Here is a 12,704-nt window from a genome sequence, read left to right as displayed (position 1 = left end):
CGACACACATGAGGATACGAGCCCCACGAGCTTTTATACGCGACACTCATTGATACCCCCGAACATGCACTGTAGCTAACAACCGTCTTTGGGGGGAGGGGGGGGGTGACATATAACCTGCTTCGATCAAGTACCATTAGGATATGCTTGATGTGTTGTTCCCAGTGTGCTTCAGATGAAAATCTTGCTAGGAACGACAATTTTCAACAAACATTGGATATGGTGGATGGCGTTCTGCGCGTCCACCGCGTCCTTATACATATGATCTTTTCATTCCACCCTCCCCCTATTACAAAAGTAACAAGGATGAGGAGAACAAAATTGTCTTGACAAGCGTGCCTCTCTCGCCCGACGCTCTCTCCCTGTGACTTGCTAGTGTGGCTTCTTCGACTACGCTTGCCCGTCGAGCTAGTGGCGTTTTTTGCTCTTGCCCCACCGGGAGGCTTCTTCGACTACTCTTGTGGAATCTTCAACTGAATCCCATACCACAATCTCTTCATTTACAAGACAATGATCAGAGGAGTTGTAAGGTGTGGTCGTCGCCATGAAGCCATTCGGATGTACAGAGCCATGAGAGATGAAGGCGTTCTGCCGAACAATTTCACATTTCCCTTTATTCTTGATGCCTGCGAGTGGCTGTCGGCGACCCTAGCCTGAAAATCGATCCGTTCGAAGCGAAACTAGGGTTTTGGTTACTGCTTTTGGGGCGAGATTTCTTCTTCTGATCGCAAGCGGAACTAAGATTTTGACTACTATTTTTGGGGCGAGACTCCTTCTGGTCGCAAGTGAAACTAGGATTTCTTGGATTTTGGGGTTTTGAGTTGGGTTTCTGGTTTTTAAACAAAAATTTGGTGAATTGGGCTTTCGTGGTTGCTAGTGTGTTTTGTCATTTTGAGACATTTGTTGTTCGACTTCTCATATGAATTGAGTATTTCCTATATTGAGGTAGTTCTTGTTCTAAATATTTCATTTTGGTCTGGTTTGATCTAGGGTCTGTTTTTGGTCTTGAGCTCTTAATTTTGTTGCCCAACTCTCCTCCAAGATGTCTATGCAAAGTTTTGTCTCACCTCCAACCTTGATTTGATGGTCTCCAATCGAGTTATCAATGGAGGTGGAAGAAATTTGATCTTCAACTTAATGTCCAGAATATCGATGAAATGCGAAATTTGGATGTTAAGCAAAGAGAAAATTTTCTTGGAAGATCAATTGCTTGGGTTTGTATTGGTTTCAATTTCTGCAAATGGTGGACTAAGTCAGGAGTTCTCACTCTCTTCAATAGACCTCTTCCATTCTCCAGCAGGTTTTGTCCAGTTATCGCTTGCTTACAGTAGGCATTCACCTGATGTCATGGTGACTACCACATCTAGCACGTGTTATAACACATGAGAGGTTGCTTGATTCAGAAACCAACAATTCTGTTTCAAGTGATTACAGTAAGATGAAATTTTCATATCTGTAAGTTTCTGATGAGAATGACCGCATGGTTTCTGAGTATTTTGTTATGGCACACAATAATTTGGATTCAGAGAGCTCTGAGAGCTTTGCCAATTTGAGCAATGAGAATCATGTTGACTCTGATATTGGCAGCCATGAGATGCAGAAAAAAACAGTGAAGTTAGCGATATGAGGAACAATTCTGCAGTTGGGTTGCCCAAGAACACCTTGGTTCAATCTATGATCAATATAAACCTTGAGCCAGAACAATCAATTGTGCAGCAACAGATAGTTGATATGTACATGAAGAGTATGCAAGAATTCAGTTTGAGATTCATGGTGCTTTTCTGTTACTTGTGAAAACTTAAGCAGTTAAGAATAAATTAAATAAGCCCAAATTTGATAACAAACATGGTGCTTGAAATACAATCACTATTACGCTGTTCATCAGGAGCATCCTTATCCTGCTATTCATGAAGTGCTTTGACCATTTTTAAGGCCAAACTAGCTCGAGGAAATATTGGTGTTGGGAAGAAGTAATCTTGGAAAGACTGCTATTACATTATCACAGTTCATCTACTAGTGTGAGGAAAATTTGATTTAGCCATTGTTATATCACAATAATATTAGCAAAAAGATTTTCTGAGAATTTAAAAATTTTGATCTTCTTGGAGAAATCACGATTCTTTTTAAACAGTAGAAGATCAAATTTGAAAAGGTTGTAAGCTTTTTTTTGTCTATTGGCCTGATTAGCCCTATTTAATCCTCAATGGGCCTGATTCAAGCTGAATCGACCTTCTTTATTTTTTCTACACTTTTTTGTCTATTGATTCTGTTCAGAAACCAATTTAAACAACATTGGTTTATAGCAAAATGGATCTGATCATTCTATTATACTATGGTATATGGAAAAGTAGTTTATGAAGTATAAGGCTTTGAGATAGATGATGAGACTCTGAGTTTGGATCGCCAACCATCAATTGGCTTTAACATGAACTGCTACTGCTTGGGCAAACCTTCTGTTCTCAGATTTTTTGCATATTCTGATAGGGTTGGCTGTCCCAACAATAAAATAAAGCAAGTGACTATACCATTATGTTTGAGTCTGATGTCATTTTCTTGGAGTTTCTGAGAACAAAAAATTGTTGCCCCCTTGAATATTGACTTGAATAATCGTGCATTGCCCGTAATAGAGATGCAGATGGTCTTTTTTAATATTGACTGACCCTTAACTTTTGCTTTGTGCCTAATACCTGACTGTCAATATCAAAGTCTAGCGTGTTTAACTCAATGAAGTGGATCGATTTTGCCCAACCCATGGATCGCCTATTTTGCTTATCAAATCCCAATCTAATTGTTAAGCGGATCATGCTTGCAGTAGTGAATCTCGAGTAATCATATTCGGATTCAATCAGATATCTAACCCAAATCCAATCCATTGACATCCCCTGGGTTGAAAGCCCAATCCATTGCATACCAAATTCCATGGAAGCAGATCAGGTCATGCTGAACATGAGCGTTTTTGTTCATGCCGACATCGTGGCCATCCGATTTGTATTTTAAAAAACTAAAAAGTCAATAAAACAACATGGCATTCATCCAAAATGCAAACAGACGGCCACGATGTAGGCATGAGCAAAAACACTCATGTTCAGCATGACCTGATCTGCTTCCAAATTCCACCCATAAATTTTTGTATGGGTGGAATTTGGTAATTAAATCCAATTCAAGATCCATATTTGAGTCAAAAATCCACATTTAAGGTAAAAATCCATGATTTTAGACAGTTTCGTAATTGGATTCATATCCGAGCTAAAATTCACAATAAACTTGTTAAAACATGTAAACAGTCGAGTCATATGATCCAAAACGAAGTAATCTGACCCAACATCCATGAGTTTAGACATACATTTTCATATGTTTCAGTATTTGAATCCAATTCGAGATCCATATTTGGATAAAAAATTCATATTCAAGGCAAAAAATCATGATTTCAGACAGTTTCGTAATTGGATCTATATCTGGGCTAAAAATCTATAATAAACTTGTTAAAACATGTAAAATGGCATATGGATCAGGTCAAACGATCCAAAATAAAGTAATCCGACCTATTATCCATTACTGTCCAAGTTGTCCGCACATCCTCGTCAAATAATGAACATTTGGAACATAGTATTTGAGTACAGTCCAAACAAACGTTGGACTTGGTACAATTGTTACAGAACAAAAAAAACCAATGTTCTGTTCGGTCTTTTTTGTTCATTTCGTCCAACCCTGGCCAAACCATCAAACATACCCTTATGGTTCAGTTGCTACAAGGGACACACGTTTGACTTGGACCATAACTTTGGGTTAGTTTGTAAGATAAATTCCATTTCATATGGGCACCGAGGAGTTTTAGCAGTTAAATTAAATTTTTCTACCCAAACTAGTCATTGGTAAGATTCTCATGTCAGCAAAATAGATGTTTAGGTCATTATGCACATGTATAAACACACACACACACACACATCAAAGACTGTACTGGCACTCCTAATTCGCATAAGCTAGAATCAATACAAGAAACTGATAACATCATGTCAATACTACTCAAACTACTTGACTATTACATGACACAAAATCGAGGATCTCCCATGAGAAGAGCATGTACTATCAGCCAATACTGTAATGCATAATTAATAAATTACCCTTATTTACAGCAGAGGAAGATTGAAATTCAGTAACAACTCAGTTCCAAAACAGCCAAACTAGGAAAAAAAGAAACCTTAGCATGTGGTAGTACAGTACACCATATAAATATTACTCTACCTCCAAAGACTGATAATCATGATTTTCCTTTATCATATTGCTCAGATGACATGAGGATATGGCAATACATAAGCAACCAGGCAATTGCTGAAAAACAGTCATAGTCTTTTCTTCATCTTCTCTAAATACGGCTGCACCCTCTGGTATTCCAAGATCGCCCAGACTAGATGCCTGAGTGAAAATTCTGGCCAGAGTACCTTTGTAATATGTAAGTAGCAGAAACAAGATTGCCATAATAGAAAATTACTCAACCGAGTTTCACCGGATGTCCTGATCAAGATGTCTGGATCTGGGCAATGAGCCATGTACATATGCTTCTCTAAATCTGCTAGTGTGACCAGAGAGACATCTGAATTCTCTTTGATCCTTCCATTAACATTGTCTTTCAAAGTCCTCAGCACCCTATCCTCATCACAAGCTTCTTGGACAACATGTGTTATCTCATCTGTAGAAGTGTAAGCAACACAAATTGACAAGATTGCCCTTGTGTTATGTGCAGTCTCCACCATTAACTTCTCAGCTGAGCACCGAACATGCTCCGGCAAGAGGCTCAAATTCCCTACAAACAGAACCTTGATTCCACATGTCTTAATGAAACTTTCTTCTTTGAGAGCATCCTCAATTTTTTCTTGTAACAATTCCATTAGGCCACCAACTTCATCAGGTTTTCTTTTGAAATTATCAATGCTGAAAGCATAAACTGAGACGTATTTGATTCCCAATTCATAACAATTGCGCAGCATGGATATCAACGAAAGGAATCCAAATCTGTGACCACAGTCTTTCTCCAATTTACGGTATTGAGCAAATCTACGATTGCCATCCATTATCACTGCAACATGATGAGGAATGGGGCCAACAGATAATATAGCCCACAGAATTTTGCGCAAGAAATTGGAAATGAAAACACCAATCCTTGACAACACTCCATCAGCAACACCATCCATTGCTGGAATTCTACAAGAAAGAAAAAGAAGTATTTAACTTACAAAAGAATGGAGCTCCTAAAGATGATTAATAACATGAGCAAATACAGAAAAAAGAGAACTTGAAACCTAGGAGAAAACTGAAGTATTACAATCCAAGCTGATAGCACAAAGTTTGGAGAAGAAAGGGCAAGTGAAAAATAGGCCTTCACTAGTTTATACGAGGGTTTAAAACTTGGGAGAAATAAAAGCAAAATCAGAAAGTTAGAAAAGAACAAGAAGTTTTCAATTCTCTTCTCCTTTCCTTTTCAAAGTTGCTAGTTACTAATTCTCGGTTCCCCCATTTCATCCCCTGGTAGGAAAGGCTAATCGGAATTACATCCAATTTCATCATACCTCCCAAATGATGCTGCTACCTAAATCAGAAATATGGAACACTAATAGTTTTCAAGATCATTCACTGAATCAGAAAGAAAGAAAAGAAAAAGGGAATTATGTGTGTGTGTGTGTGTGTGTGTGTGTGTGTGTGTGTGTGTGTGTGTGTGAAGCCATGAAAAACATTTACCAAAATCAGAGCCCAAGATCTTATCGTGGAGAAAAAGCATGGCCACCACAACTCTAGATACATAAAAATAGAAAAAGGGAAAGATAGTAACAAAATTGCCCACAATACCGTCTTGGGCAAATGATAGTCAGTTATGTAACACATGGAAGAAAACAATCATTTAAAGTGCTGCAGAAAGAGATCATTACCAGAGAGAGAGAGAGAGAGAGAGAGAAGGGATTGTTGTAGGATAAAGCTGCAATTCAATAAGGCATGCACATAAATGAATGATGATTGATGATGATAACCTCAAACATCTCTCTGACTCAAAATCCCTACCTACGAAAATAGCCCAACAATTTATGTGCATAGCAATAAAAGAAGGGTGATATCTCATGGACGTCTCTTTCCTTCTACAACTTTCTCGAGGCATCAACGACACAAGATAATAATAAATCATATGAAAGCAACCATGATAGCTTGTCCTTTATACATGCGTTAAGGCACTGAAAAGGTGAACCTTACAAGCTCTTTTATTACTGAACTAAGGTGGACACGCTAGGCAGAGTGCTAAAAAAGAAAAAATCAAACGAAAAAGAAAAGGAAATAGGAAAATTTACAAACTATGTGAAATCGAAAAGGAAATGTTTCACAAGCATACCCTTCTGTTTCGCTTTCTTTGTGCTGTTGTTTCTTCCTCTTCTTCTCCTCGCCTTTGCTTGATCTTTTTGCCCTTTCGATTAATTCTTCACTTGGTTGTCTTCTTCTTCAGACCTACCTCACGCCCCCAATACCTACCATGGTTCTTATTCTTAGAGTGATAGAAGGGCAATATGCAGCGCTTAAAACGATCGCAAAGAATGGAACTTTTAGCGGTAGAGTTCCTTGGTGTGAAGGGTCTTGCGGGGAAGGACCAAAGAAACGAAGAAAGAAAACTTTTAGGTGTATCACGCGGACGTGACCTGGACGTACCGACACGACACGTGAACAACGCCCAGTCGTCCAACATGACACGATTAATTTATCGGAATAAAACTACTTCTTCCTTCATGATTTTTTTTCCCATCTATAACACGAAGACTTGGTCCCGCTGGCTCAGGTCGTCAAGACAGCGTAAAACTCCGAGGTTAGGACCTCTACCCAGGGCCTATGCTGGGTGTTGGCTTGTGCAGAAGGGAGACGCCCATGAGAATCGAACCTTGATCACCCATCCAACTGCCAAAGGTCCACCATACTATTACGCTGAACGACATCTAAAGCAATCACTGTCATGAAAAGAAACCAAAAAGATGAAAGACACCTCTTTCTTGAAATGAAAATTCAGCAGCAAAGTGTAGACTATAAACTACAATTAGTATATTAGGCATTGAACAAAAACAATATATGGCATAGTTTTCTAAATCTTTAGCTATTAATATACTTTTCTAATGCTTATGATAGGTAAATCAGCGTTTTCAAGAAAATAAAGTGACTGATAATCATCCAATATAGATCTAAGCATTCTAAGACTTTTTATACTTTTTTTACCTTTTTTAAAGTTTTGAAAAAAAAAATATTTAGCTATAAGGCTTCTGTATGAGGCATATATTTTTCTCCCATGTCCAAGAATCTAGTCTTCATCAACGGTCACATCCCAGATATTGGCCAAATCAGACTTGTTTCAGATAGCTATAGGTGTCAATGATGCAGATAGCCTGGTACCCTTAGCATATTTTGCAACAAATAGAATCATTTAAAAAAAAACACGTAAAAAGATTAAAATCTAAAAACCTTGCAAGGAAATTTTGCACCGTGAGAAACACGTGGCACTTATCGGGGACCTGAAACCAACGATCAGGATCGTTAAACTCATTCGAAGATATTGTGCACATGTACACCCAGATTGGTCAAGACACTTCAAAAATAATCTTGGAATTGCAATCTAACTAAAATTTACAAGTTTAGTAACAAATAAGATATAAAAAAGATATCAGGCCTTGTTTGAATGATACCCAAAACTAGGTTGGGCATCAACCCAGGTTTTATTACTCATAGAACCTGGTTGGTGGTTTGTTTGGGTGACAGCAAACCAGGTTTTATTCAAAACTTAGTTTTGAAAAAACTACTCTCACCTTATTTTTTTCACCAGAAAAACTGGTTTATGGAGTGGGGGTGGTGTGAGGAGAGAGCAACATCTCTCTTCAACTCTCCACCGTGCTCCTTATAAACCGACCACTGGCCAGCCACATTCTAGTTGGCTGGTGGTCAGAAAATAATTGGACGGGCACCATTCTGGCCATGGTTGGAATATTTATGTTTTTTTTTAAACTCTAGCAACCAACTAGGAAATGGCCTGGACTGGTACAATTCCTAATTGGAACAAGCTCAGCTAGATAAACAATCTTCTTTGAACCGATATATTTGGAACCTAAAATTATTAGTTAAGATGAAAAGTGGCATCTCAAAGGTCTGTCGATCATCTCAAAGGGGGTTGGCGTAGTGGGATGGGGCCTAGACTGTTAGTCGGGCCGCCTAGGTTCAAATCCTACCGACATTACTCCCTTGCGCAAACCGACTCCCAACAATGGCCCTGGGGACAAGGGTCCTAGTTTCAGAGTTTAACGGCAGGCTAAGCGAGCATAGCCAGGTCTTCTATCACAGACGCAGTTTCTCCAGGTAACATATTAAAAAAAAAAGCTTCTCGATCAACACAACAAACTCCACATGAACTTAAAAGAGTGTTCATGCCAGCCACATTAATGTTAAACTGAATATTATTGTCTTCTGTTAGTGCAACTGATCTATTGAAATGAGACTGGATTAGGCCCACGTGATGAACGGCAACCCAAACACCATGATTGGATGGTTTACCTCTCAGATGAATCCCAAAAATTTCCCAGACATTTATCTTGTAGATGAGAGGCATCTAAAGCCCAATAGCCAAAAAACAAGAAAAAATAGTGGTGTTTGGGTTGCCATTCATCTCATGGATGAACGGCATCCATGGCGCCTCTGACCTGATACGGTCTCTCTTGAAATGCAAAAGTCTAAAAACTAACATTATTGCACTTGATACCCCCTTTCATTTTACCGCCAAGAAAACAGAATAATTATTCTACTTTTCAGATATCATGCCCAATTTGTTGTTTTCAACTAAAAGCAAAATGAACTAGCGTGTTAAGTTTGACAGAACAATAGCCAAATCCAACTTTAACTTGGGCATTTCAAAAATTTCCAACGAATTTAACTTGGGCTGCTTCTGGTCATGATGAGGAGCTAAATCCAACTTGTTCCCTTGGCAAGTGCAAGGATGCATTTGGGTCCAAGGGACACGGAGATATGTAATGTTTATAACTCCAAATGCGAAGGTGGAGAAACAGTGGCAACAGAGACAGCTCAAAAGAAGTAGCAGTGACTAAAAATCTGGGCTCACGTTATACAAGAATTGAAGTAAATAACAGCCAATTAACAGTAAAGAAAATACAAAAGCAAAAGGTAAAGAAACCTTCTGTGAGATGGAAACCATAGGCAAGAACCAATTTTTTTTCACCATAGTAGTAAAAAACTTTGAATATAAAATGTGTGTATGTTACATTTGCCACGCCATTGAGCAGGCATATTTTTTTTTCTTGCAGTTTATGAATTTGTGAAGGATCTTTCCGTAAGGGCATCAGTAACAGAATGCTTCTGGAATAAAACTGTTGTTAAAAAAAAATACATGTGATTTAATTATCAGCACGAAAAATTCATTTGCTCACAAAACCCCCAACATATGAGTAGTCCATCGAAGGGGTTCTCCAATTGCTCGGGTGTTTCTATAACTCTAGTTTCCCCACCCGAGAAAATTCTGAATCATATTCCAGTAAATACGGCTCCAACATTAAGAAAAAGAGAACCTCGAGAACAGCGACTGTGGTCTTGATGCTGCAGCATCAACAACAGCAGCAGCACTGAATGGAACATCTGGTGAAGAACTGTAAGCATCTTGGCATTTCTTCGTCTGCAATTAAGATTGTATAAACAAGAAATAGGTTCTCAATAAATTTGTGAGGCAGAGGAAAAGAAAATGAAGGAAAAAATAAAAACAGAAAAACCACCTCATCAGGGCTGAACTGTAGCAAAGTTGATATAACAGGAAGTAGCGCTTCCACTTCACCTGTAGATAGTAATGCCAATAGGAATAGCGTTCAAGTTAATTGCAGGAGTAGCAATACAAAGTACAAACTGTGATCAGTTGAAAGTACCTGTTTCAAGTAGCTTCAAAATCACATTTTTGAGATATGTCATATCTACCCCTTCACGCTTTTGTGACCGCTCCATGTTGCGGAGTTCAGCCTTAAGCATTGCTTCCTACACCCAATGTTTTAAAGTTTAACATAATTGAACTTACATTCCTGAAAAAAGGCTTTTGTGCCAGCCCCATGGGAAGATATCTTAAATTGTTTCCAAGACACACAAACACACACAAAATGTTTATTAGCTTATTATCCATGGAATGTCCACTGCATATTTTAATACTATATATGGAACTCATTAAGACATGAACTGATGTTTACTGTAAATTCAGTTCCACCTTTATCCTTGGCACCATATGTGAATCACTGAACCTGTTCCTACTCTGTTCAATATCCCAGCAACCTGCACGTAGGCTTTTATTCTGCTATGAATACTTTTGGATTATATATTTCTACTCATGGTTAGACGTCTCAGACGTTTACCAATTAGACATAGACCAGAAAAACTGTAATTAAATTCATGAGGTTGTGTTGTCACTTGTTATGCACATGTAGGGCATACAATGTAATTCTTTAAAATTCTTATCAACATTCGCAGTAACCCAAAAAGGGTTCACAATAATATAGTACGATGTTACAATGCGACTGCTCACTGCTAACAATAATTGTAGATCCTCATTTGCTGCAGGTTGAGACAGGCTCTCCTTGAACTTTCAACACATTCCAGTCTATCCTCATTAAAAAGAAAAAATTTGTAGATCCAAATATAACTAACAGATCATCATTTTCCTTATCAAAGGTCAGAGAACATGAGTCCCCTTGGAGGACTAGGAAGTCAACATAGGGGCTCAGACTAGTATGAGTAATCTTGTACTGGAAGCATGTCAGCAAGGTCTAGGAGTTTGTGAGTCAAACGAGCAGACTTGAATTGAGTCAACACTCCGAAAAAACAATTAGCTGTATCTTGTGGAATTCATAGTTTCATGGTGCAAGACCAGAAAAGTTAAGTCAAAGCGACAATCCAACTGCCCAATTCATCTAAGCTAGGGTAACCTACAAAAATTAGAAAACCAAAAGTCAATTTGTATCAGTATTGGTTGAGAAACCAAATGAGTTCAGTCATAAACAGAGGTCTACTAAATCAAGAAACTAGGAATCCTTGGGCATGATCTCACACTGACATAGCATTTTGTTAAAAAGCAGGAGACAGACTATCAAAAGCAGTCACAAATATCAGCAATATTTTGAAATTATCATGATAAGCTGATACAATCCATGAGAAAATGCAATATTTTCAATCTGGGTATTACCACAGTATTCACACTTCTTTTACTCTTTGCTATATATAAATTTCTTCATATTTTCTTTAGTTTCCTATATTTTTATCAGCATTTTCACACGATTTTCACAGGAAACAAATTGTTTCAATTTATCGAGAGATTCTCCCTTGCTTAGAACATACAGATACTGATATTTGTGAAATTACTATCAAACATTAGCACCAGATAGCATTTTCTTACGTCCTACAGCTTGTGTTCTTTACCATAAAATAATATTAAGTGAAACTCTTCTCGAATCACTAAAGAGAAACGAAAGCCCCCTTTGGATGACACATTAAAAAATCATTTTTGAAAACAAGTTCTATTAAAACTTTATTTTTGAAAACAAGTTCTATTAAAACTTCATTTTCTAAAACAGGTTTTGGTTTTGGTACTGACATAATTAGGTATATGTTTGAATGACAATAAGACATTTTATCAATTTTATCATCTCTCTCTCTCTCTCTCTCTCTCTCTCTCTCTCTCTCTCTCTCTCTCTCTTGGACGAGGCAGATGGGATGACAAGGGTGTGAAGGTTGTTGCTTCAAGAATACGACCGCTGGCATGACCAACAACCACCATAAAAGCAGCGGCAATCACTTGAAGTCTACAAAGAGCAGACATCTGCATACCATTGGAGACTCATGAGACATCGTTACCAATCTCAGACATTCCCTTGGAGACCCCTCCCACAACCCTAACCATGGCCTATTGATAGTCATAGAAGTGATTGTAATTCTTGAAAGGCAACCGCCATTAAAGTTACTTCTCCTGTGAGCCTCGTTCACCTCTTAACAGGTGACACTGCTGCCATACGCGATAGCCCCCTCTCACAACCCCAACCATGGCCCATTGATAGTCATAGAAGTGATTGTAATTCTTGAAAAGCAACCACCATTAAAGCTACTTCTCCTGTGAGCCTCGTTCACCTCTTAACAGGTGACACTGCTGCCATACGCGATGTTCACCACACACTTGGCACCATCAGCAGCAGCGGCTTGTCAACCACCACAACCACTACCAACATCTGTTGGCTGGAAACAGGAGGAAGATAAACTTCTTTTTTAAGTTTTCCCAAATAATAGATCCGAGGAGTGATTGCACATGAGAGAGACAAAGGGAGACCAAACGCCTGATGAATGAACGGAGTTTTGAAAATGAGCTTTTGAAAAAATGACTCCTTTCTATTTTTTCAAAAACTGTCTCAAATGGCAGTATCAAAATGTTATTTTGAAAGCTATGTCAGCAAACACCTTTAAAACTGTGCTTTGGGAAAAGTTAGTTTCTAAAACACTGTTTTAACTTTTAAGCATCAGCCACATGCCGCTTAAGTGTTTCTTTGGAAACTGTTTATATGAATTCTCAATAGAGCGAACAACCACGACGATCCGAGATTTTCCTTTTTTTTTAGAATGAATCCAAGAAATAACTTTGTTTTTTCCTATCTAATATCTGACAT

General features: G+C 38.2%; 2 protein-coding genes across 4 annotated transcripts in view; both read right to left on the bottom strand.

Moving 5' to 3' along the window:
- Positions 1-4,081: 4,081 nt before the first annotated feature.
- Positions 4,082-7,099, bottom strand: LOC149818047 (dehydrodolichyl diphosphate synthase CPT3-like). 2 transcript variants are annotated; one of them, XM_089985426.1, is made up of 3 exons: positions 6,374-7,099; positions 4,505-5,199; positions 4,082-4,426 (listed from the first exon to the last, which is right to left on the bottom strand). In XM_089985426.1, exons 2-3 carry the CDS (start codon positions 5,187-5,189, stop codon positions 4,341-4,343), a joined length of 771 nt encoding a protein of 256 aa, XP_089841552.1. In that variant the 5' UTR covers positions 5,190-5,199; positions 6,374-7,099; the 3' UTR covers positions 4,082-4,340. The 2 variants fall into 2 exon arrangements, with proteins under 2 accessions (XP_089841552.1, XP_089841551.1); XM_089985425.1 differs by having other exon boundaries at positions 4,082-5,199; positions 6,374-7,086.
- A 2,004-nt stretch (positions 7,100-9,103) lies between these two features.
- LOC149818046 (protein GRIP-like) overlaps positions 9,104-12,704 on the bottom strand; it is an 84,228-nt gene continuing 80,627 nt past the window's right edge. The window contains exons 19-21 of one of the 2 annotated variants that reach the window (XM_089986533.1): positions 9,936-10,041; positions 9,789-9,847; positions 9,104-9,691 (exon numbers count right to left, since the gene is read on the bottom strand). In XM_089986533.1, the coding sequence (XP_089842659.1) occupies positions 9,572-9,691; positions 9,789-9,847; positions 9,936-10,041 (285 nt within the window). In that variant the 3' untranslated portion in view covers positions 9,104-9,571. The remainder of the gene's footprint in view (positions 9,692-9,788; positions 9,848-9,935; positions 10,042-12,704) is intronic. The other variant, XM_089986534.1, reaches the window with a different exon arrangement.

Source organism: Nuphar pumila, chromosome 13, assembly GCF_984573655.1.
Source record: "Nuphar pumila chromosome 13, dmNupPumi1.hap1.1, whole genome shotgun sequence".
NCBI lineage: Eukaryota > Viridiplantae > Streptophyta > Magnoliopsida > Nymphaeales > Nymphaeaceae > Nuphar > Nuphar pumila.
Note: the sequence above shows the minus strand (reverse complement) of the source record. Positions and strands in the feature narration are given on the sequence as shown.